The 24,732-nt window shown below is 45.7% G+C and overlaps 1 protein-coding gene across 1 annotated transcript in view; it reads right to left on the bottom strand.

The window, feature by feature from the left end:
• The window catches only part of oxr1a (oxidation resistance 1a), an 89,869-nt gene extending 66,228 nt beyond the window's left edge, over positions 1-23,641 (bottom strand). Inside the window, exons 1-2 of the mRNA XM_029127958.3 lie at positions 23,503-23,641; positions 15,177-15,263 (exon numbers count right to left, since the gene is read on the bottom strand). Of these exons, the coding sequence (XP_028983791.1) occupies positions 15,177-15,193 (17 nt within the window). The 5' untranslated portion in view covers positions 15,194-15,263; positions 23,503-23,641. The remainder of the gene's footprint in view (positions 1-15,176; positions 15,264-23,502) is intronic.
• Between the last annotated feature and the right edge of the window lie 1,091 nt (positions 23,642-24,732).

Genomic DNA, 24,732 nt, shown 5'->3' with positions numbered 1-24,732 from the left:
TATTAATTGGTTTTACCTAAATGTCAGCAGACCTGAAAGACAGCAAGAGTGACATCTTGTTTTATTATTGCACATAGTTTGCCAGCTGAGACTAATAACTGAGCTTTAGAGGTCAGAGAGGTAGACCACATCAGCCCAACAGCAGCAGATGGCCATCATCACCGATCATCTCCTGATGATGTGATCTGGAAGAGATTGACAACTACAGAACCAGAAATAAGAACTGGTTGAGTTCATTCACAAACTAATAGTTTTACTGTGCATCATGTGTAACGTTGACTTTATCATTATTAGTTACAAACATGCTCATTACTGATTACCACCTGTGAAGGTGAAGGTAAGACAGCTGTTTTTAATACAGAATGTTCACCCAGACTGAGTTTATTGCTGTTCACTTGTGTATCTGGAGGTTACAGTCCATAATAACACAACACCTTCCTGCTGCAGACGCACGCGGGGCAATCAGCGAACGCCAGTCTGCGTAAGATAGTAAACAGCACGCTTCCTCACCCGTCAGCTCTGCTGTCTTCACGGAGGCCGTCTAGCTGGCTGAGGAGTCATCCAGCTCAGCAGTTTTTCTGCCTGACTAAGCCACGGGGCTCTGCAGAGAGCGGGACCAAGAGGCTGGGACCGTCTCAGCTCCCCTCAGTCAGACAGCGCTCTGCAGCCAACAGCGGCCCAGTTGTGTCCTGGGCTCTTCATAGTTGGTCTGTGCATACTGACGGTGTGTTTCTGAGACATGGCAGAGCACTGGAACGCCTTCCTGACAGACGAGCGCCTCGAAATACAGATCCACTAAATGTCTTGGAGGAGTGAGTCTTAAAGGAAGATGCAGAAAAATAGAAAAATGAATGGATAATGTATAAACAGACAATTGGCCCATTTTATTTATTTATTTTATAGAGATGTGCATATTGTTGTTGTATTTGTTTCTTGTTAAAGGCTAATAAACACACATGGGCAATGTTTTGGGAAAAGAAAAATCCAATGTAAAGACTAATCTAAATCCCCTGTTAACGAATGAGACGGCAAAGAGCTTTTCCTCCATCTCCGTGCGTCTCTGTGGTTCTGTGATGTATTGAGTGAAGCTGGTGACAGGGGAGCAGCAGAGAATGGGTTTTTAATCAGAAAAGGCCAAGGCCCGGAGACAGGCAGAGGGGTGGGGCCGATGGTAGCATTACATAAATAGTGTTATGCCGCATCAAAATGCATGATGTGACCGGAGATTATTCCTGTCAGATTTATATTTAGAGAGAGATTACGTCACGATGCATGAACCGCGTTAATACCACGCGGCGGCAGAGACAATGGTCTGTGAAGGGCCACAGCGGCCCCAGTCTCAACCCTGACCCCAGCCCCTCACCCCGCAGCCGCCCAGCTGATTGCATCCTGCTGAAAGCAGCTATAGGAGGAGGCACCTGTCCCAAAGCCGCACCAGAAGGAGACGCGCGGCACGATTGCATCACCGATGATGTAATGTCTCCACAGCTGGTTGACAGCCTCCAGTCAAGATGCCCAGTGACGGTGCAGTCCTGCTCACCGTACACACATACACGTATGAGATTATGCCGCACGTGTCCGCGGGAAACGCAGGGTTGTTCAGACGTTTCTAGCAGAAAGTCAATAGCGAGTTGTCATAAACGTGTCAGGGCTGAAAAGAAGTGCTTTTCTAAAGAGCGTTTTCCTCATTTGTGGAGTAAAGCGCGCCTCTCTCTCTCCCACACACACACACACACACACACACACACACACACCCTCACAGGTACACCGAGATGAATCCTTATTAGCAGGAGAAATCACTGAATAATTTATGGCTAATCAATTTGAAACACACAAATTAGCATCTGTAATGTTTCCTGTTGAGCGTCGGAGCCTGGAGACGAGTTCAGCACGCTATTGATTCTGAAGTCACACAATGAAGCATGAAATTCTGCCATTTGTTTGGATCCAATTAGGTTTATTAATTTCTCAGAGGGCCCCCTGGGGAGACGGTTTGATAAAGGTTTGCCGTCGCTCTCCTACGGCTTCGGTGGCTGCGCTGCAGTCCAACGTATATTTTCCTGGCGTCTGCAGGCAGAGGTCAGTGGTTTAAGTGCTGTGAGAGTCGAGGGATAGAAACCCCTTCACTCCGTGACTCAGACTCTGACTCCGACTGTGCTCCTCGCCTTTGATTCGGGCGATTCCAGCCAACGCCACAGACACAGTTTGCATCGAGCACCGCCGCACATCTTCTCTCCATTACTTAACCAGGAGTTAATTCAATTTATGCCAATAAAGCAGGAAAAACAGGCTTGAACGAGTTGCACTACGTCTGGCTGGCAACGGCGTCTGCTGGAATATATATTCCTCCCCTGAGCTCCGTCTCCTGAATTATGCATGCAACCAAGTGGATGCGCCGTATTCTGCTACACTAAATGACCTTTCACGATAATTGTGCCCCGCTATCCTTGGGCCTTTGTGCCTCAGAGTGGATATTATGCAACTGGGATGACTACACTGGAGTATATGTTACTTTCAAATGTCAGACGTGTCAAGGCCAGATGAAGAGTGTCCCTTCGGCTGCGTGTTCTCGGAAGCGGCCTCGGCGCTCAGAAACCTCGGGCCTTGCGGGACCTCTAAACAAAAACACGCTGATTGCAATTATAGACAAGACGTAGACATTCAAATGAAAGATCAGGAGCTGAAAGCGACGAAGGTTCATCGGCAGGTGATGAAAGTTTCCCCTCCTATAGTTGAGAAACTTAACTTGTGAGAACGCACACGCGCCGCATTTAAATTTGCCAACTTTTGATGTCGTCCCGATGCTTTGAGAAGGCGCTGATGCGGGAGTAATGCTGCAGCATTAGCTTTGATAGCATCTCCTCCCGTCAGGCTGACACGACGGGGTCTGGCTGGCGTTGACTCTGAACTCGACCCTGGGATGAACTGAGGGACGGCTGTCGGTGGCTGAAGCTCCGCTAGCAGCTCCCTCCTCCTGCAGTTCCTCCTTAAGTTCATTATATTCTGATTTTTGTGCCTTCTAAAAGTAACATCGATTTCCAGACAAACTGCAGACCAGGACCTGAAGGAGTGCAGAGAAGGAGTCATGGCGAAAAATAAAGCCTCAGGCAGAGCCAGCTGTGTGTCACGTTTTGTACCTTCTATTCATCCACACCGTAGCTCGAGGTGGATCCTGACCAGCAGGAAACTGGTCATACTGGGAGCAGCAAAGCAACAACTGTTCACCACGAAGTGTTCAAAAACTTTCTTAGGCTGTGGTTGTTCCTTATTTTGCAAACTCTCTTTATCTGTTTGTTGATGTTCTGTTTTTTAATGACGTCAGAGGGATTTAAAAGCACAGGCTGGGCCCGTTGTCCTCTGGATGCGCCCGCTGTCCTGCAGCTGTTACATAACCAGCCACGCTTTGAGGGAAATTGCTCCTTTAACAGCAGGAGTCATAAAAGCCTTGTTGGTCTCGCTGCGCTGCCTTTAGCGCCTGCTTCCTCAGCCTCAGCGGAGGTTAGACAACACGTCATCTATCACGGCTTGTTGTGGGGACTGTCAGCAACAGTGTGTTTGGTGTCTAATCCTATGTGACACTGGTAACATTCACCTTTGGACCCTCACTGCAGCGAGAGGCGACCCTGAACTGCTGCTTTAATCAGCGCATGGGCATCAAACGCACCAGCACCTGCGTACGAGCCAGGTTCCAGCCTTTCTGGAAATCCTTCAGGGGACTGATTCGATAACTTGTAATGAAATGATAGTTGCATTTTCTGTTCATGAGACAACTCCTAAGCACTAGGGAACCAAATGACAAATGATTGCGTGAATGTGATGCGTCATCCGCTGCTGCCGGAGACGAGCCTTCGCTCCGGGCGGCTGACGACCGGTGGAACCAGCCGACGGCCCGCTCTGACCTCTCCGTCCTCCTGGCAACGGTTACAGTTTAGACCATTTCTTCAAAGCTGAGTGAAGCTCATTACATCTGGCCGTCTGTGGATAAATAAAGCCAGAGGAGGCACTTTGCCGCTGTCTGTATCTGAACATTCATTTCCACACCGCACCGAATCCCGCTTGTCGTTCGTTACCTCCTCAGATGTCAAACCTTATTAAGTGACGCTCCATTTAATCCCCGTACAGTTTAATTCTTTACTTTGCAGCTGCTGCTTTACACTACATGCACTTTTAATAGGATTCATAGGTACTTTTGCTACTTGCTAAGCTATGGCTGCACTGTCACTGACACACCGACTTCTCGTTAGAGCTCCATCTAAATCATCATTAGGAGAAGTTCATCATCACCTGTTGAATGTGAAGAAGCTGTGTTATAGTGTTAAAGCTTAATCAGCACTGAAGGACAGACACGTATTAATTTACTGTACATGCAGCTCATGGTTTGTGTAAACTATATGCGGTTCACTCCCAGCAAACACAGCAGTAAAGCAGCACAACCACTAGGGGCAGCAGCAACATCCTTAATCAAAAGCATTATTCTTCATGAGCATATCATGCATATTGATTGCATTAAATAATCTGAATCAACACCAAAAGGAATTTATCTGTTACTTTATCATTTACTGTTAGTAAATCACTGTACAGTTACTGCACAGCGATGTTTCCTCTAAATCAACAAATCATTTTGCTTATGCGCAAATCACATTTTAATGTATTTCATAGAAGCCCTGCCAGTTATAACTAAATCCATTCATATTATACGTTATGATTAACAAATGACAGTGTCAGTACTAACTGACACGTGTATAATTAACCTTTGTGTTACACAGATAGGAAATAAGTGAGAACTATTCTCTGACTTTAACCCTAATTTAAAAGCCATCAGAACGATTAAAGCCTCAATCATTAGCCACGTGGACATCATTTGTCCGTTGTCTCTTTTATGACGGAGCTGATCTCATTTGCAGTCGCACCTTGTCCGGAGCTGTGCGTTATTGTGACTTTGCTTTAATATCACATGTTCCTCAGCGTTCACTGCACCACCACAATATTCAACTCTTGCCTTCATCCACAATGAGTCACAGGCCAAACCTTATGCAGCAGAGCTCAGGAAGGAGGACATCTGAATTCAGTGGAGGGAAAAGGGCAGTTTTAATTGAAGACGCCTTCGATTTGTCAAATACATATTGATATTTTGTGTATGAAATCAAAACAAGCTGTGTTTAACAAGCTGTGAATGCAAAATCTCTCCAATTTAGAACTTTGACGTCTCGTACTTTACCACCTCTTAAGCCTCTGCTATTTTTTCTGTCTTTCTCTGCTAAGAGGAGCGGATGTACCCAAACTGGAGTGCGTCCGTCCGTCTCCACAGCCTCCAAGGCCACTCTCGCTGCACTACTTTAGGACTGAGGCAGCAGGAGAAAAACAGTCTGCACAATAAAGCAAATGGAGTGGGCACGCGGCTCAAAGCGTGGCGCGGGAGGCTGATGGGCCGTGGCGCGTGTCACTGCCACCGCATCCTTCCTGTGAACCCCGTGTAAGATGAGCAGAAGTCACACCTTCGTCCCGCTGTCCCATTGTCTCAGTTCACCAGGAAAATATCTCAACTCTTCTGCCTCCTGTCCTTCTACGTTTTCTACGGACACAATGATGTTAGTAGCGAACGGCTGAGAGTCTGTAATCGATTGTATGTATAATAATAACCTTGTATTGAATGTTGACCTATTTGCTGTACCAAATAGAAACAGCAATCACTACGATTGCTGTTTCTAGTCAGTTGGTCGGTCAGGGACAAACGAATGCTAGTAATGTATTATGTATTATGATTCGTGTTTCAATGCTTTCTGATAGATAAGGATGAGGTCAGAGTTCATGTATTAAAAAAGGCAGTTTTCTTTGTCCAGATTTCTCCCCACAGAATCCGTGTATAACAAACACATCAAGCACCTGGAAGTGCTGCTCTACGTCCCCTCAGAGATAAATAGGAAGGGGTGTAACACAGGCATTACACATAATTGTTAGTCTAAAACACATGGAAGTAATGATTATAAATAATTACTACTTCCAGTAGTGCAGATGCACATTATTATGGTGTGTTATGCCGCTGACGCGCTGGCTGTGGAGCAGTGTTTACCCTCTGGATGACATTGAGAACTGCAGCCGCTGCGGGTGTTTCAGCGCGAGTAATGCAATGAAATGTTAATTTGACTCCTCTCTGGCGTTCACCCCAGGTCATCCGTTGGCTGGGGCGCAGGCCGCCGCATCCAGCAGGGAAACGAGGAGGAGCAGGACATAAAAGAGAGAGCAAACCAGCCTGTGTGGCCATAATGTCAAAGAGGTCATTATGTAGAAGGCATAAGGCCAAAGGCCAAAGGCCCTGAATGCAGCGTGGACATGTGCTACATGCTCCAGTGTGAGTTCATGCACTGCAGACGTGAGGTTTATGATTTAATGTGTTTTGGTCCTTTTACTACATTTATTGTATTTAAAGAGGGAACCTGTGGCTTTCAGGCAGTTTAACTGGCATTCAGCCTTTTATTATGCCTCAAATCAAATTTAACGATTTAAATTGGCTAACCGAGTAAATTTTGTGTGTAAATTGAACTTAAGGGGTTAAAATAATAAAAATGCATGTTTTCAAGCAAACATGATCATTACTGGTAATGGCCAAGATACAGTACTTAATACAATAATACAAGTAAAGGCAACAGTAGGAGCTTTTTAGCGATACTGGTTCCACCGTAGCTGCTACTAAACGCAGGAGACGCCACTGAAGCGGAAAATTGTGTGGTGGTTTGTCCGGACCTGGATGTTTTTGTTGAGAAATGTTTTAGAACAGAAGCAAAGAACAATCTAATCTAAAGTCTCAGGTGGGGGTGACTTTGAATGTCATGGTGGTGTGGATCATCGCTGCCTTTAATTTGGCTGCGGAACGTTTGATGATACACGGTTTCAGTTTTTGTGCAAACTGGGGGTGGATATTTGCTGGAGTTTACTGACTCGCGGCACATCTCGCTCCTAATGAGATCGTCCTCTCGCTGCATTTCAGCCTCGTCTGTCACTCGCTTCAGATTTCTGTACATCGATGCCTGCCACACTCTGCCAATGCATTTAGTCAGAAACCTGTCAAAGTCAGACTGATACAGCGGACATGTGCTGCTGCAACAATGTGATCTCATACTGAGATTATGATCTTAATACTATCAATATAAACTAATGGGAATATGCAACCACTGTGATACATTGTCATCAGCTCATGGATATGAATGCATGAGCAGCAAATATGAAACTAATCAAACATGCAGCATATCAAATGTGTTTTCTGGGCTAAGGCTGTCACCACTCCAACACAATTTACCCAAGTCCCCTGTTACTTTATCGCTCATCCGGCCACAAGTGATGAAAGCGCTGATTTAATCTAATCCAAAGAGCCCCACACAAACGGGCTGCACGGCTCGCTTTGCGGATCGAAAAACCCGGGTCAGAAAAGGATGTGGGGCGATAAGTGATCACTTGAAGGCTGCCTGAGTGATAGGCGACAGAGGTGGAGCGGGCCCAGAGCGCTCGGCAGCGGACCCGCCACCAAGAGCAGTGGTGAAAGCTGGCCTTCAAAGCTGAAACAGAGCCGGGAACGTAATCCTGTAAAATATAGTTCTAAATAAAGCAGCATCAAAGTTTCATTAGCTGGTGCCCAATGCCTGCAAGCTCACTTCCCTCAGTTTTACTAGGTGACACTCAACCACTGTATCGCTGATGTGATAACTAGAGCAATCTAATATGATTAAAGAGAACCTGAGCATCGAGACGGGACAGTGAATGTGTCATTCTCTAAATTCTACATTAAAGACCATACAAACAGAAGTAATGATGATGAGGCCAGATTATATAACTTTTTATGTTTCACCTTGGTAGTTAAAGAGCATTGAATGTCCTTGCTTGAGTGAAGAGGCACTAGTGGCACTTGAAACCCTGAATGTGAGCATCTATTACAAACATTTGGTAAAATAAATAATTTCATTTTGCCAACAAGGCATCAGTTATTACATTAATATTATTATAAATAATGTTAATAATTTTACTTGCTGTTGGGACTTTTGATGACAATGATGACCCAAAGTATACAGTAAATCTAAATGAATCCAAATATTTAGAACAAGACCGAAATTAAGTCTAAAAGCAAAGATCTCAGACTTTAAAGTTTAAAGTTGCAGCAATTATTTGGAAGAATGATCAGTCTAGTTAGAAACTAAAATAGCAGGTTGTCGTCTGTTACAGTAGTGGTGGTTATTAATAAAACATGGATGGTTTTATTCAGTTCAGACACTTGAACAAAACTTTTTTTTTATTTTAGAAACATGTCCATGTCCCTATTCTTTACCTGGGGCGTTGCAGCAGACCAGGATGTACAGCGCTTGCTGTCATTCAGCTGTCAAGCACAGAAAGGTCACAGCCACAACAGGAGGACGCGGAAAAAGAGTGGACAAACTATTCTAAAAAAAAAAAACACTGAACATTTCTGTTAGTTCCTGCAGATTTATACCCTTGAGATACAACTGGACAGCAGACAGCTCATCAAACTGATTGACAAGCGCTGGGGGCGGGAAAGGATGCATGAGGATGAGGGTGGGACAAATAACACATCTGCCTCAAAGAGAAAGCACACGTGTCACATCCGAAAATAAAATGCCGAGTTTTTTAATGCTGTGTTTTATGAGACAAGATGGATCCTGATATTCCTCATCCTCAGCCACTCACTTTGACCCCTGGCTGCTCATGAACTCTGTTATGAAGTAAGACCAACATGACGCATGCACCTAAAGCCAGAGCAGTAATGTGTACTGTATATGATGAGGTGCAGGACTGCAGGCAGCCTTCCTGGAAAGTCGATGTCACAGTGAAGAGATACTGAATACGATGTAAACCACCGGCCCAGAACAACTTCCAACACTGTTAGAGGTGAAGAGGAGAGCAGGAAAGACCGGGGATCCTGTGGTAAAACATGCAATGTGCTGCCCAGTGTCCCACATCCTGGTCCCAGAGGCGTAAGGGAGGGACATAATAGCCGATGATGTAGAAATAATTTATTTATATTTCATATTTTAATTTAGTCAGACTTTGTTTAAAATGTCTGTCATTTAACACTAAATGCTGTACGTGGCTCAATTGGATAAAAAGTCCTCAATAGAAACTGCTGTAATTACGACTGCATCCACATAGAATGTGATTTTATTCATTCCTGATTTCATCTCTGGCCACCGATTACCCACCGACGCGCTGCTCAGCCTCAAACCAATATCACAACGCCTCTATGAATAGCGTTTAAAATCGATGGCGTGGTTGAGTGGAAGAAATCGAGGGCCTTCTATCAATAAGAGAGTTTAATAGGACTTCTCCTCCCGTCGTACACGGACGAGGGGGGTGCAGTTTGAACAGACAGAGCCAGGTGGACGATGAATCAGATAAAACCTAGTGACAATACAATATCACCAAGCGTTCAAGACATAATGGAAATAAAAGCCTGAAACCCACTCAGCATACAGTACACGAGAGCAGGCGCGCTTACTGTACGCAGCCCATCTTATTTTGCTTAGGACCAAGAAAAAACAATAAAAGTAATGTGGCCCTTGACATTCGATACCTCTCTCCTCCTTGAGTCAGCAAAAAGAAAAAGAAAAAAAAAGCTCTCACCTCATCACTTTCCTGCAGAGTTTAGCCGTCCTGAGGCTTTCTTACTGACGCTGTCACTTCCTACATCCAGGACCTCCCGTGCTGAAGGCTGGCTGATGAAAATGCGACAGCCGCTGGCATCGTTACACTGAACTTGGACATCTTATTACATCCCAGTTGTTCCTCCCCATCATGACTCATTGCGTTGTAAACATTTACAGAAGGATGTGTAATTTTATGGTTTCCCCATCGAGCTCTCTGCCATTTCTGAGCATGTATTACATGCATTTCCACTTAAGGTGAATTTGCTGCGACTTAGTAAAAGGACCCCTGAGGCTGGCGTCCGGCTGAAGACCCATTGACTGATCGCTCTCTGTTCGACTGTTAAACATCAGAGTCCACAGAAACACTTTCTGCATCCGCAGTTAGTGATCCCACAAACAGAACATCTACATCTGAGTATAATGGACATCTGGCAGCCACTCAGAAAGCAAACCTTTTCCATTGCCATGCTATGATTAAATGCAAAAGCTCCCTTATTCTCCAACTAGAATCAATTATGCGCAGCCTAACCTGATGGACATCACATTACTGCTCAAAGAGCAGGTCAGATAATGCTTTTGAATGCGCTCTCTCTCACTCTGCTGCCAAGCCTCAAGGTCAGCGCAAAGAGGGAGTGGGTGCGTGGCGTCGGCACGGCAGACTGTTCATCACGATGGGATCAGCTGGCCTTTGCAGGGGGGGCAACGCATCCCAGCATGCACTGCACTCCCCAGACACCGTTCTCCTCCCACCGCATACATAAGTAATCGAGTGCGAGGCCCCTCGATGTCGATCAGACCTGGAGACAGTCACATATCCAGTTACTCCTTATAGGTCATGTGTGTGTGTGTGTGTGTGTGTGTGTGTGTGTTTGTGTGGGGTCAATGACACATCCGATGCTTTAAGGCTGTGATTGCCAGCGTGTCATGATGAGCTTAACTAACATGACGAGGATGTGACCTGCTGATGGCCGTGCGGATGAGGGCCCTGGTCTGTGTCAGCGTGGGACGAGCGCGTGCCAAGGACAAGCTGTGCAGATAATGGGAGCATATGACAGATAATAATAAAGCTGTTTACCTTCTCATTGTTTGCGATGAGTCACCCGGCGAAGCCAACACAGGAAGGCATCACATTAATGTGACATCCCAAACTGGCCCTTATATAGCACTACTTGGCTGCGCTGTCTGGAAAAGGCGTGGGCCGATTTGGAGGAGAACCCTCCTGGATCCGCCGTTTTGCCGCTAATGAGCCCGACTCATATCCGGGTAATTTCATTAGGGCTCCCACTGAAAGCAATTACTGGTCCGGTGGTGACACCTTCATGCTGCTTCTTCAAGATCCCGGTGCGTGAGACAGTGATTTCCCGGAGCTGCTTCCAAAAACAGCTGGGTGGAGCTGGCTTTGAGACACGGCTGACAACAAGGAGGAAACCAGAATTAGCGCTGGTGACAGCGAGGATAATGTGGAGTGACTCTGACTGGAAATCCGAGGTCAGCCTGACACTGGCGTGTCTATTAGTGCTGGAGCTGTGGGAGACCTGCATTGTCTTGGTTTAAAGGAAGAACTCTCTCCATATACTGTATATATGCAGATGGGAGTTATATTAAAATAAAGGAAGGGGCCGGGTTGCACTGAGAGGACAGAGGCAGACAGTCAACAAAATGGAAACAACATTCCACTAGGTGTTGAACCTGACGGCCCACGCTGGTTCCGATCCAAAGCCCGGAGCCTCCAATGGAAGCTTTTGCTTTGAGAGATGAAAAAATGGACCTGTGCAAAAGTTGCAAAAACTGTGTGTGTGTGTGTGTGTGTGTGTGTGTGTGTGTGTGTGTGTGTGTGTGTGTGTGTGTGTGTGTGTGTGTGTGTGTGTGTGTGTGTGTGTGTGTGTGCGTGTGTGCCAGGGCAGTAACTATTGATTGACTGTGTGTCCCTTTGGCTTCTCGGTCGTAAACAACAACAACAACAACAACAACAACACTTTTAGAAATCTCAATGAAAACTAAGCTTTAAAAGGCACAAGCCACAAATCTCTATTCAATTCAAGTTTACAGTGAGGATAAAGTGTCATAGGTGTGTGTCTGGGGGGGGTTCATTCGAGCACAGACAGTTCAGGAATCCCACTTTAACTCAACAAGCACTTTCGTTGGCAAATACTGAAAAACCTCTGCAATAAGAAAGAATTAAGGTCCCATAAAGTCCCCGGACCCGTTCAGCGGGGGCCGGTTTGGGAGTGAGAAAGCAGCCAAATGTAGTCTGCAACGCAAGCAATGGATGAGACAAACGAGGCTGAACAGCTGAGAGCAAATAGCCCTTAAAGTCCATTACGTTTCATCCATGCAAACCAAACATGAAGTGAAGCAGCATGTAGTCAAAACTCGCCCGTTATCTCCCAATTATCAGCGCTCCAGTTACACAGTAATAAGCAGTCGAGCTGTGGTCGCTTATCTATAATCGCAAGTTCATTTCATGAGCAGGAGGCGAACATATAAATGCTTTAGATTTATTATCTGCTCCTCTGGTGCACAGTTAATTCTATTGCACTCAAAGGTTCATTCCTACATTAAAGACGTTTGACTGATTACATCTCAGTGAAAGACAAATTCATGCTCTTGCATTGTGTGAAGTGATGACGTGAGGGACCCCAAGTGTCAGCATCGGCACGCTTACTTCCTGTTTGGACCTTTTATTCTGAAGGGCTCACTTCCTGGTTCCTTTTCGTACTTTTTGTTCAGGGGACTTTCCCACTGTTTTGGAATTTAGGAGGTGTGTTTCCTTTTTTGAGCATGTAATTGAATTGGATCGAATACGATTTGCTTTTCATGGACTTTTGGATCCTGATGCGTGTTTTTGTGAGACTTTATTATGGTTAATATGGTTTTCTGGTTTGGTTGGTTAGCACAGCTGACCCAGGTACTGTCCCACCCACTGTTTAATCTGGTTGCTTATCATACGTTCCATTCTCACCCTGCGCTTTTGTGTTCTCAGAGTCCAGCTTTAGTGGAGACTGATTGATCCTCCGGGTTATCGCTCACCTCCATTTCATTATCAATAAACCTGATTATGTTTCATTTTCAGTTCCATTTGTCCATTCTCTGGAGGTCTTCACTCACCCTGTAGTGTGAGGTTTCTGCGTTCCTTACACCAAAAAACCACACGAAACACCCAGATAAAGACACAACACACACACACTGACACACACCTCCAGCCACTTTGTGATCCCTCAGCAGTTTATAGGGAGGAAAACGCTTTGTTTCACATTCAGCAAAAATTCCAATGAGCTTCAGGACTATTTGAATTTCAAGACGGCGGCCTATTACAGCGATTCCGAGCGTATCGGTGTCATCGGAGGTGCTGACGCAGCTCCCTGAAGATGGAGAGCTGGCTCGGTTTAATCATCTTCTAACCCACAGTATGATGATCGCACGCAATGAGAGCAGACAGCCGGACGGATGCGCCCCCCCCCTCACGTTACAGTCTGCCTTATTCTGAGCGGCACGTCGCGCTGATGCTAGACAAACACCCAATGACTGCATCAGCCTGACGTAAAGCACTGTATCATACATATATGCACAGAGATCAGGCAGCTCCTCTTTGTCAGTACGTGATTCTGCTGCCAAGGACTGTTACAATCCTGAGCTTAGCTGCACATAAACACTGTGTGACACGTCATTTGTTTTGATTCATGCTTTCATATGTGTGCATGAGAAATAGACACGCATACAGTATATAAAAAAGGGGGTTCAATGTTTTAACCCATCATTCATTTGAAATATTTTGCCTAAAGCTTCCACATCTGCCAATACAATAAACAAGTATACTGTAGGTATGAATAAGCAGCTTCCTGACAGCTTCAGAATAACAGCTGAGCTTTTAAGAGTTTGCAAAATTACACAATGTAATGACAGAGCACCTGTAGTTGTACCTAAGAAAGTGGCCACTTTAGTGAGTGTTTGTTTCACCTTTTATGTTGTTAGCGTGATCTAGCAGATTAGTGGCAGACAGCACCTCTCTCAGGTAATGGTCAGATTATTGTTGCCTACTGTACATAGCTTTTTTTTTCGTACACTGTGGAAATTCAACATAAAAGCAAAAAAAAGTCAATATTGTTAAGATAGATGAACTTTAATTAGCACCATGTTAAAGGCCAACTTGCCTCAGTGGACAAGACTTTACAGTCTACTCAACATGAATTAGAAAATAGGAGATTAAAGGAAATCAGCATTACACACACCATCAACTATAAACCATCTTGAGGACTTTGAGTGGAATCAGCAACTAAAAACTCAGTGGGCAGGATTGTGACATACTTTAACAGCAAGCCACATCATGAAGTGTTTTATAAAGCAGCAGTACTGTCTGGGAACTGGGTGCCAGAGCTAAGCGGCTAAACTATGCTCATAGTTTCATATTTTTGCAAAGAAAATGATAAGATCAAAAGTAAACAACAATCAGAAACAGCATCATCTGTGTGCACAGGGGAGAGAAAACATGCCTGTGCTCCAATGCATGACGCATGCGTGACAGCATCCAGACCAGGTTATTATGACCAACAGCACTGCAGCAAATCACCTGCATGAAGGAAGAAGCTCGCTGATAGACTTGTACTTCCGACTTGGAAAATCTCCAAGCACGAGAAAACATCCAGAGCTCCGGCCCGGCTGGTTGTGGCTGCTACCCACAGCACAATGAGACAATGGCTGCATGCGGGCGATTCATTATGTTTGTCACATATGTGGACTCTATGCATAAATCATAACATAAATGTGATTGTTTTTCCTATTATGGCCCGTACACACATAACAAATGACAGAATAGTGATTTGCCGTTGAGAATTTCAGGAAAGCTGCACGAAACCTCCCCATTGGTTACACAGCTCAAGGCTGTGGAAACAGAATTAGATGAAGTCTACACATTATAATTATATTGATTCAGTGTGCTATTAGAATTCACTGAATGAATTATTTAAGAACACCTAATTTGTGGTTCCGCGGGAGAACGAGTGGGCTGCTTGACTCCACCTGGGACCAAAACAACACGGAAGCAACGACCAGCAGCGCCTGGTTGTGATGAAGCTGACCCCACCTCACGCGTCCAGCGCCGGCTAAACAATGTGAGCGCTTCCACATTCAGAAACCAATTAATGATTTATGCACGGCGTACGCTACCACAGGCCGCATTAAAAATAGAGAATGTACACACAAGCGAGGCGCAGAGCAAACCGGGCTTCCTCGGGTTCCTGCGACGTCTCAGTGAGAGTATTTACACCTGCGTTTAAAGGGGTTCCTGTGGCCGAGCTGCAGAGAAATCATCTACATGCAAATCTAGACATTCAACCGTGTGCTGGTGAGCCAATAAGGATGGCCTAGAAATCAACCATCAACTTATTTTCACATCAATGTCTGTTATGTTACGCAGCCGGCCAGAAATGTCAGACGCTATCAGCGGAATGCGTTTTAAACGGCCCTGACTCCTTTGCTTTATTTTTTTTCTGTGAGTGAATGTGAACAGATCACATGCGACACGGTGCTGACCTTTTGGTGCTGAACATCTTGGCGGAGTCCTCGTCCTCCTGCTCTGTGGCTCCGGGAGGGTCGGGGGTTTGACGCTTAGTCTTCAACCTGCATGGCACACACACAAAGAATATTTTCATTATTATTATTATTATAGTTTTTATAGGAGGGACCTCTACATCTGTGTGCAGGTAAACATGTCACATTTACAACCAGCAGGTAGCGTGTACTGTACGACTGTTAGACTCCGCTCCCTTTCATAAAGGTTATCAGAGACCGTGAGGGAGGAGACGCAGAAAAAGAAGATCGGGTTCAATAATTGATGCAGAGGTCTACGAGGGCCTCGCTTCTCTCCCTCCCTGTCTGTAATGAGATGAGTGGAGGGCGGGACGGCCGGGGAGAACGGGTGGTTAAAGCTCTACTTCTGCTTCCACTCCTTCACCTGGACGCGCACACACACACACACACACACACACACACACACACACACACACACACACACACACACACACACACACACACACACACACACACACACACACACACACACACACACACACACACACACACCTCGTCTACACTCCGGCTGAGATCAGAGGGGCAGATGATCAGGTGCAGCCTAAAGGGCAACGTTGGAAACTGTAACGTTACATGAACATGAATGGAAACTAAAGGCATTTAAATCATGTTAACAATGGAACTAAACTCTTTGTTTTGGCAGTGCTTTCATTTCCAGGTATGACGTGTGAGGGATCATCCAGTTATCTGGATTAGGGATTAGCACAGTCTCACCTTCAGCAGCCACACAGATGTGTTTTTGTCCATCTACTAACGTTGGCACACATGCTGTAATGTTTGAACCATACTGTAGTTGACATGCACAGATTTAGCTGAAATAGGCAACATTGCAGTTACATGTAATGCAACACAAAAAGCAGTGATAAAAGTCATGAAATTTTCTAATTTGCAAACATGAAGAGGTTTCTGTCCCGCGCTTTAGCAGGAACAGGGCCCTCTTTTTTGAGGCTGAACATCTGGTCCTTAGCTGCTCCGCAGCAACACATGGATGTAAAACATACGTGCAGCAGCAAACCATCAATTCAGGAGCTGGTGCGTTGATACCGCTCAGTAGCACTAACACCACACCGTCTGTCACATGCAGCTATAGAGGCATGTTCACTTATGCTTCAGGGCTGCAATCAGTCAAACAGCGACACTTGCATAACATGTACAATATAATGACATACAGTCTGCTATTGACAGTTAAAGGTCAGGGTTTAGTTGGACTTCATGCAAATTTAATCTCAGGGCAAAGGTTAAGTCAACACCAACATCATTCAGACTTTGTGTCCTGGAATCTGTACAACTCATGAAAAACTAAAGCTGCTCATCTCAGCTCACTAAGCTCTGTTTCTGCACCTTTCACAGCATCAGAGCATCGAGGACGCAATGAGATGAGAAACGCCTCTGTATTAAAGGATTCATGGACGCGCTCAGTGAAAGCCAATTACTTTTTGAAATATTTCATTTTATTGAGGCAAACTGTTTATCTCCAAAACTCAGAACCCATGAGGTGCAGAGAGATCATTTTCATTTTTCCCTGTTGTTAAAATGTGACTCGTCCTCCTCCGTCAGAGCGAAACAGGAAACGATACACAGAGTGTTTTACCAAAACCACAGCACAGAAAAGAAGAACAGTCCTGGAAAGTTTTCAAGGGTCGTGAAAGAACACTGACATTTTTTGGCAATTTTGGAGATCGACTGAAACTAAAAACAAACTTCCACCCACCCAATACAAAGAAACAAAGAGAATTGTAAAGAGCTGTTGGTTGTTTAATCAGATCTGTGTGAGTGAGCGTCTTGCATCCGACAGAGCTGAGCCGCTGAGCAGCCACATGCTCAGACTGGACTGCGTCACTCATTAGCGGATTTACGCAACTCTGTAAATTCTGTAACTGCGTTCATGTGGTAAAGCTTGAAGAGGGGAAGCCAAGAAAACAAATGAGACAAAAATCACAGACATCACTCTGACACAATGGAACGTGAATGGGGCCTGAGGAGAGGCAGAGGACTTCATCCATGGCGCCTCGACTACAGGAAATGTCCAAAAGGTCAAACCTGACGTTAGTATCTGTCTTCTGACGTCCTTCTGCACCCGCTCGATGTATAAATCTATATCACAGCAGTGCACCATGGGAGCGCTGGAGGCCCAGCTGACACCACCGGACCACTACTAAGGTAGTAGTGGAGTCTGAGGGTGTTTTTGGTGCCGGGCTCCATTAAATCAGCCCCGTGTCTCAGCTCGATTGTCTCCGAGCATGTAGCGCGTCCTGACAAACACCGTCAACGTCCGAGCGTGTGATGGACGGAGGCGGAGTCGTCAGACGGTCGCCGTGGCAGCAGGTGCCGTCGGCGCTGCCCCTCTGCTGGCGTTCAGCAGCGACGCGGGGGGTGACGCCTCGCTCACGGGCGGCTTCAAGCTCAGGGCGGGGGCGGAGACAAGCCGCGGGCGGCGCCGGCTGCAGGTAAATAAATCCAAACGCAATCTCAGTCCGGACAAACACAGCGAACTCCAGAGACCACTTCCAGTTGCCACGGCCTCCGGGGTTCGAGGATGACTGACGAGGAGGAGAAGGTAAATAAAGATACGGGCCGCGCTGGGTTGGTGGATGGAATCCACAGCGCCGGCAGATGAAGTGGCGCATCGATCGGGGGCAGGATTAGCTGCCCAGCGTGGGGCTAAATCAGCAACGCCCACGGAGACGCACAGGGGAGAGAAGCCACAGGACACAGCAGAAAAACCATTCACAGTCACACGCAACGCAGGTCCATGCGGTGTGATACACTGTAAAGAAACATCCAGCGGTCTGGACAAATACGTGTGTGCATCCAGCAGCCGCCGTGTGACTCATCTCCCGTCTGTCCCCGGGTCGTCCCATTGTCTGCCTCTCTCCATTGTTTACGCCTGCCGTCAGACCACCTCCTCGCTTCCGCTCACGTCCTCGCTGCGTCCGCCCGCCCGCCGGCACAAAGCCTGATTGCGGCGCGCTTCCAGAACTAATAGGGGTCACATTAGCCCGGCGGGAAACACAATGGCCTCGTGGAAAAGCTCAGTCAATTACTTGGCAACAAAGACGCACCTTCTCAGTCATTCTGATCCTCCAGTCGAGGCTAATGGTTGAGACGCGTGGGTTTTATCTGGTCTCCGTCTCCCGGAGGAATCGCTTCGGGGTCGGCATCGTCGCTGCCGTAGCAGGAAAACCTTACACCTTCACCTGTAGGTTTGACTAGATTTTTTTTTTCCCCACTAACTGGGTTAATTTAGACAGACAATTTGAAAGTATTAAAGCAAAATAATAACTTTAACGCGTTCAGGGATTCAGCTGAACTAATATATCCAAGGTCTACGGCTCACTCCAGCGTCTAATAGAGCGCCAGGAGGCTCATTCTAATCGGAACCACAGCAGTATAATTTATAGTAAGCGTTCTTTGGGCGGTATTAGAGCTGCAATCTATGCTTATGGGAAATCCACTACTTAGGTTGAAATATGGTAGATTGCAAATGCATCTTAAATGACCGTTTCCTCTAAACACAATGCGAGCTCAAGTTGCCTGGGTTATTTTCATGTGTTCTATGAAACAGAACACAGTCTAATAAGGCATTTAAAACACAAGATAACTAGGTTAAAGACAAATGGATGCCTCTAAAAGCAGCTCTCTGGTCTGAGAACTGACTTTTAAAAAGAAAGATACGAACAGAACAGACGTGGCCACAAATGCCCGATTACCTCAGTGCTCTGTTTGAGAAAAACAGACCTTCAGAGTAATAAATACCATTTACAAATAGAGCTTAAATACGGGTAGGACACATACTGTAAGTGCATGCTGTAGCTTTCCTTAATTGACTAGTTGCTACATGTAATTAATAGCCAGCGTTATTGGTTCAAAATATACTGGAACTGAAGTAGAATTTGAGTTTTAGTTCACAGACTCTCCAACTACTACTAATTCCTTCAATGCATCTTATTAAATAAAATATAAATATCTATTTCCATTCTTGCGCTACGCAAATTAAAATACTGAAAAGTGTCTGAACCAGAACTAAATAGGATGTAGTTTTTTCCATCTAGGTGCAATCAGGACAAGTGACGATGGTTCTAGGAGAAGTCAAGAAAGGAAAGGAAACTTAACCGTCCCACATGCTAATAATGAGCATCACATATGCACCAAAGCCATACAAGAACAAGTAAGTGGACCTTGACCTAAACACAATATTCAATTTGTGGCAGTCCCTTCGTTTCTCAGGCCCACATGCGTCTCACCGCCGCCTGCAACGGCATTAAATTATGACTGCAACTCTATTAAAAGACGACACAGTCAAAGGGAGGGTCGATGGAGAAAAAAGATGAAGCACCTGAAGAAATATTGACTTGGCAACAACAGAGGATGAGTCCAACGTAACATCACAGCCCCGGGAAATCCAGAGTGAATAACCCTGCACAGTTTTCTCAAAATAAGCCGCTGCCTTGTTGAGTTGATCTATTTCTGCCTGTAAGTGTTCCTGAGGTTTCTACGCACGCAGAGGCCGAGCGCGATGAGGATGATGACAACAACACCGGCGTTAAAAAAAAAAAAAAAAAAAAAGAAAAAACCTCAGCTTTCCAGCCGAGCAGCTCACAGCGAGTTATGTACAGGAGCTGGAACACTGTCAGTTCAAGTTAAAGGCTTGTAGGGCGACTGCTGAGTCACTTCCCAGCGTGATATTGGGCTGACGGAAACAAATGCCCACAGAGTGTCAGTCAAAAATGACCACATCCCCCCCCTTGCTTTGATTCAATTGGCCTCCGAGCGTCGTCCCACAGCCGAACCGAAGGGACGGCTCCAAATCAGATTTCAGTTCGCTGACAGAGTTGCCTTCACATTTGCACATACAGTACACACAGGTGAGGACTGGAGAAATCCCTTCAACTGGACCTGGGTCCGCAGTAATCGTCAGTAATCCTCCACCCAGACCCGTCCCCGTGACTGAGTGTGGGTGAAGCGACCACAGGCCCAACGTGACGTCACGTCAGAAACACGCCTGTCCTCTAGCGCTGTTCACCCGTTGTGCTACGGAGGATGCAGAACAAGAGAGTCTCCGGAGATTATCGTCACTAGACGGTGGGAAACGGAGAAGGAGCCACAGTAAGGAGATGAAGAATCACAGAGAGAGGCTGAGAAAACAAATCCTTCCTCGAGGTGTTTGTGCCACAGCGAGGACGGGGGGGGGGGCAGCCGGCTTTACGGCCACCAGGTCTGGCTACAACATCACAGCTTCCCCTTAGGTCCACAGTAAGATCACCACTGCTTTGGAACCTTCAACAACAGCAACGTGGAATAACACAGCACAGATCACGTATAGCTCATATGTAAAATAGATCACGAAAGCTTGGAAGCTAAAATTAATTTTCAGCCGTGTTCCTGGAAGCACATTACAAGCGATGGAAACAAATCACCGTGTCACTGCCACTGTCATTATCTAATTGCTTTCTTGCACATTCCCCATGTTCCTCCCTCAACGCTCTGTCGTCTCCTCCCTTGCCTTAAACCTTTGCTATAATATTCAGCAGAAAAGGCAGCATTACCAATAAATGCACGTGAAAAACTAATAAGTGCCGTAGATTAAAATGAAAGAGGAAAAAAAACAGCAAATCATCGAGCAGGTTTATTCCTGGCACAAGGTCAGGATTTGTGTGCACGCAGCTGGCTGCCAGTATTGGAGGGTAATTAGTTTACTACATAGATTTCAGGAACTTTTCCAAGCAAAGCTTTCTAAATGTTACCGTCTTAAAAACGGAACTGGGTTCGTCATTGAAAGACGACTTCACTAAAGAGTCCAGGAAATATGAAATATGCATTTGTTAGTAATAAATGGGTCTAATACTGCATCATAAGGTCTTAAATGCAGTATTTCTGTACTGTATACACACAAATGTACAGTATTCCATCATACTACATGCTTTACTTGGTTTGTAGCTTCTGGACCAAGTTCTCCACTGATGGCTTTGACTTTGGCCGCAGATCAGAGAGGAGCTGGTTTTGGCTGCAGACAGATTTACTCTTTAAGATTACCATTCCGCCGCTTTATTCCTCTTTTACGGCAGCGCGTTCAGCAGCTTCGGCTGGAGCTGAAGTGAGGGTTTGAGCGTGGATTAGCAGGAGCCAGTTATGAAAGCAGATTTACAGCGGGGCTCTACGTTTCGCCACCAGTGGCTCCCTCGGCCCCTTGATTTACAGTTAGAGCGCTGGAGAACCACGCCTAGAACAAATTACCTTTGCCGTACAGAGTGGAGAAGAACAAATGAGAGCAATTAATGAGTAAAAGGAACATTATTCCACGATTAGTCATTTTTACAATGAACCTCAGCCCGTAGAAAATACAAAGACCCCCAGTTCTACCTGCATTGAGCCGCTCAGAGGGCAACAAACAGCTTAAGTGTTAAATTCATTTCCTACAAAGTATGTTTGTAGGAATCACTGCCTGGCAACAAGTCCGACGTGATGTTCAGTGTTGGTCTGTATTCCTCAGGGAGACGCACAGGTTCCTGCCTCCACCGAGGAGCTGTGTGTCTACTAATGAGGCTGCAGAGACAGTAGCAGCTGCTAAAACCCCACGACTTTCACTGAGACACTGAAATGTGTTCTGGTCATCTTGATAAATATCAACAGGGGAAAAAAAAGACAAAAACACAGTGTTGGATTGAATTAAAATGAAGATAAAGAGACTTGTTTAGAACCAAACTAATTGAATTTCTTCACTTCATTCGTTCCATCTCGACTAAGTGAGTAAAGTTCAGTTTCATCACCATGAATCTCAAAGCACTAATCAATTGGGGATATCACGCATACGCTGATGAGGCCAGAGTGAATGATCGGCAGAGCCTGCAGGACCACGGATAATCTGATCATAAGAGTCATCACTCAAGGTGTGTGTGTGTGTGTGTGTGTGTGTGTGAGTGTGTGTGTGTGTGTGTGTGTGTGTGTGTGTGTGTGTGTGTGTGTGTGTGTGTGTGTGTGTGTGTGTGTGTGTGTGTTGGTGTCAGAGAGAGAGCGCGAGAGCTTCAGCTTCAGTGATCAAATCTGTCAAACATGAGTCAAACATATAGACACTGATTGATAAGCAGCTGATATTTAGACTATAAAACTATAAACTATAAACAGAAGCAAAAAAATTGTATAAAAATGTTGCAAGAAAAATAATAAAACAGCTTAAAAGAAAAATACCCCAGATCATTGGACCAAAAACAATAAATGAGAGGAATTTAATTATTTGCAGTGTTCTAATAAACATAATTACGGCTCCTTCCGAGACAATATTTCTGTAAGAATTATTTTCAACAATGAGGACTACCATCATTCACCAAAATGTAAAATTTAAGGAAAAGTGAAACAACCAAACTTTGTCATAAACCAGACGTATAATGACACATATTCATCAGCACGACTCACATCACCTCCGCCGTGCACTGACCTATGACAGCCTGCACTGACTGCCTCACACATCTGCAGGAAAGCGCTGCGTCTCTGGACAGAACGGCTGCCGTCCCAGAACCCCAACGATCAACGCTCAATAAGAGATTAGAGTCCAGACATGCAGCAGCCTTCCCTCTGTTTTCCATGGAGGCGGCTCATTCTCCACCTTATGGGGCTATACCTTATTCCATTATACAACAGTGTAATAGGCTTAGCGGAATATTCCTCTGCAGGGGGAGTTTTGGGCGCCGTCGGATGATTCACTTCATTAAGTCTCCTTCCTCAGAGTCTTGTAGGTGCTGAGGAGTGAACTTTCCACACCCACACATAAACAATAGCCTCAGATAACATTTGGAGGAGGCTGCAGGACGCAAACTCAATTACAAACTCATAACAAGGCTCCTTTTAGATGTTTATGCTTCTTTTTTCTATTCTGTATTACTCTGCCTTCACATGCTCCTGAAATATTTCACAGCTACTTCTGCCTGAGTTTATTTCTAGACTATTATTGTTTTCTATTTTCAGGGGACTTGACTTAAATAAGTACAAAGGAAAATAACCGTTTGGCGGATATATAGTTGCACGCCATCCAAACACTTGAATTCCAGCGCCCCTTCACCTGCATTTCACCCTTCACCCGTGCGGCAGCATCGTAAGTCAGCATCCTCTCAGCTGTTCCTGGAGCATCCGGGCTCCGGAGCGGCCCAGGCTGCGCGGAAACACAACACTTTGCAAACATCAGCCCCTCGCAAGGAGGACGACCTGTCCGAATATAAGCCGGGTGCATCGTTTCAGGGAAAAGCACACGCACGCTTCGCTGGACGCCCGCACTTACTTTCAGAGGGACGGGACGCGTCGAGCCGCTCCAGACGCTCGCAAACACAGTCAGACGCGCGGCCGGAGCGCTAGAAGTGCTTGTTGGTGAGGCGTGCGCCACAGCGGGAATGTACACACCAGCAGACATGCGGAGTCATTTGACCTTCTCCCAAATAGAAAGTACCATCGGCGCAGCCGAGGACGGGGGAGGAACGGACCGTACCAAGCGGGCGTCCCGGCAACGAGAGGGGCGGAGCGGCGGGAGAGCCGTGATCCTGGGATAACGGAGGGATGAGAGCCACACAGCAGCAGCAGGAAGGGAAGGAGGGAGGGAGGAAGGAGGGAAGGAAGTAGGGAAGGAGGGAGGTAAAGGGAAGGAGGGAGGGAGGAAGGAAGGAAGGAAGGAAGGAAGGAAAGAAGGAAGGAAGGAAGGAAGGAAGGAAGGAAGGAAGGAAGGAAGGAAGGAGGGAAGGAAATAAGGATGGAGGATGTATGGGAGGCTAAGGAAGGAAGGAAGGAAGGAAGGAAGGAAGGAAGGAAGGAAGGAAAGTGGGAAGGAAGGAGGGAAGGAAGGAAGGAAAGTGGGACGGAAGGAAGGAAGGAAGGAAGGAAGGAAGGAAGGAAGGAAGGAAGGAATAGAAGAAACGTTGACACTGTAGCGGTTTGGTTTCTTTAAGGAAGTCATGGTAAATGGTAATGGGCAAAAGCAGTATGTTGCATTTTATATAGTATGAGAAAGTAGATAATTAAATTATTTTTTCAATTTGTTGTGTGTGTGTGTGTTTAACTATCCCCCTTTTGTTTCTGATATATATTATTCATTTTTAGCACGTGTTAGAAGGATACTTTCTACTGCACAGTCACCAGATGTATAAATGATACACAGTATCTAAACAGTGAGCTTTGCATAGAGCTGACTAGTAGCAGCATATTATCCCATTCTAATTAGCTAACAGTGTCACAAAAGAGAACGTGCTGATGAAGTAACTCCCTGTAGCAGCAGGCTGCTATACTGTACACCTGCTGCAGTTCAGCCCATACGCTGCAGGTCGCCCAATGACATCCCGTGTAGGCTTTATGTGCGTTTCTATTTAACATGCTCAGACGCATGTAGTGCCATCAGCTAACAGCTTTTCTTATTACAGGTCTACAGTAACTGCAAGGTCCTGGCAGTGATGAATTGAAAACACCTTGAGCTTTTTGTTTAGCATGAAATGTGTCCTTGTAGGAGCGCGGGCTCTTATGAAGC

This window comes from Betta splendens, chromosome 16 (genome assembly GCF_900634795.4).
Source record: "Betta splendens chromosome 16, fBetSpl5.4, whole genome shotgun sequence".
Classification (NCBI taxonomy): Eukaryota; Metazoa; Chordata; class Actinopteri; order Anabantiformes; family Osphronemidae; genus Betta; species Betta splendens.
This window is presented reverse-complemented; position numbering and strand designations above follow the sequence as displayed.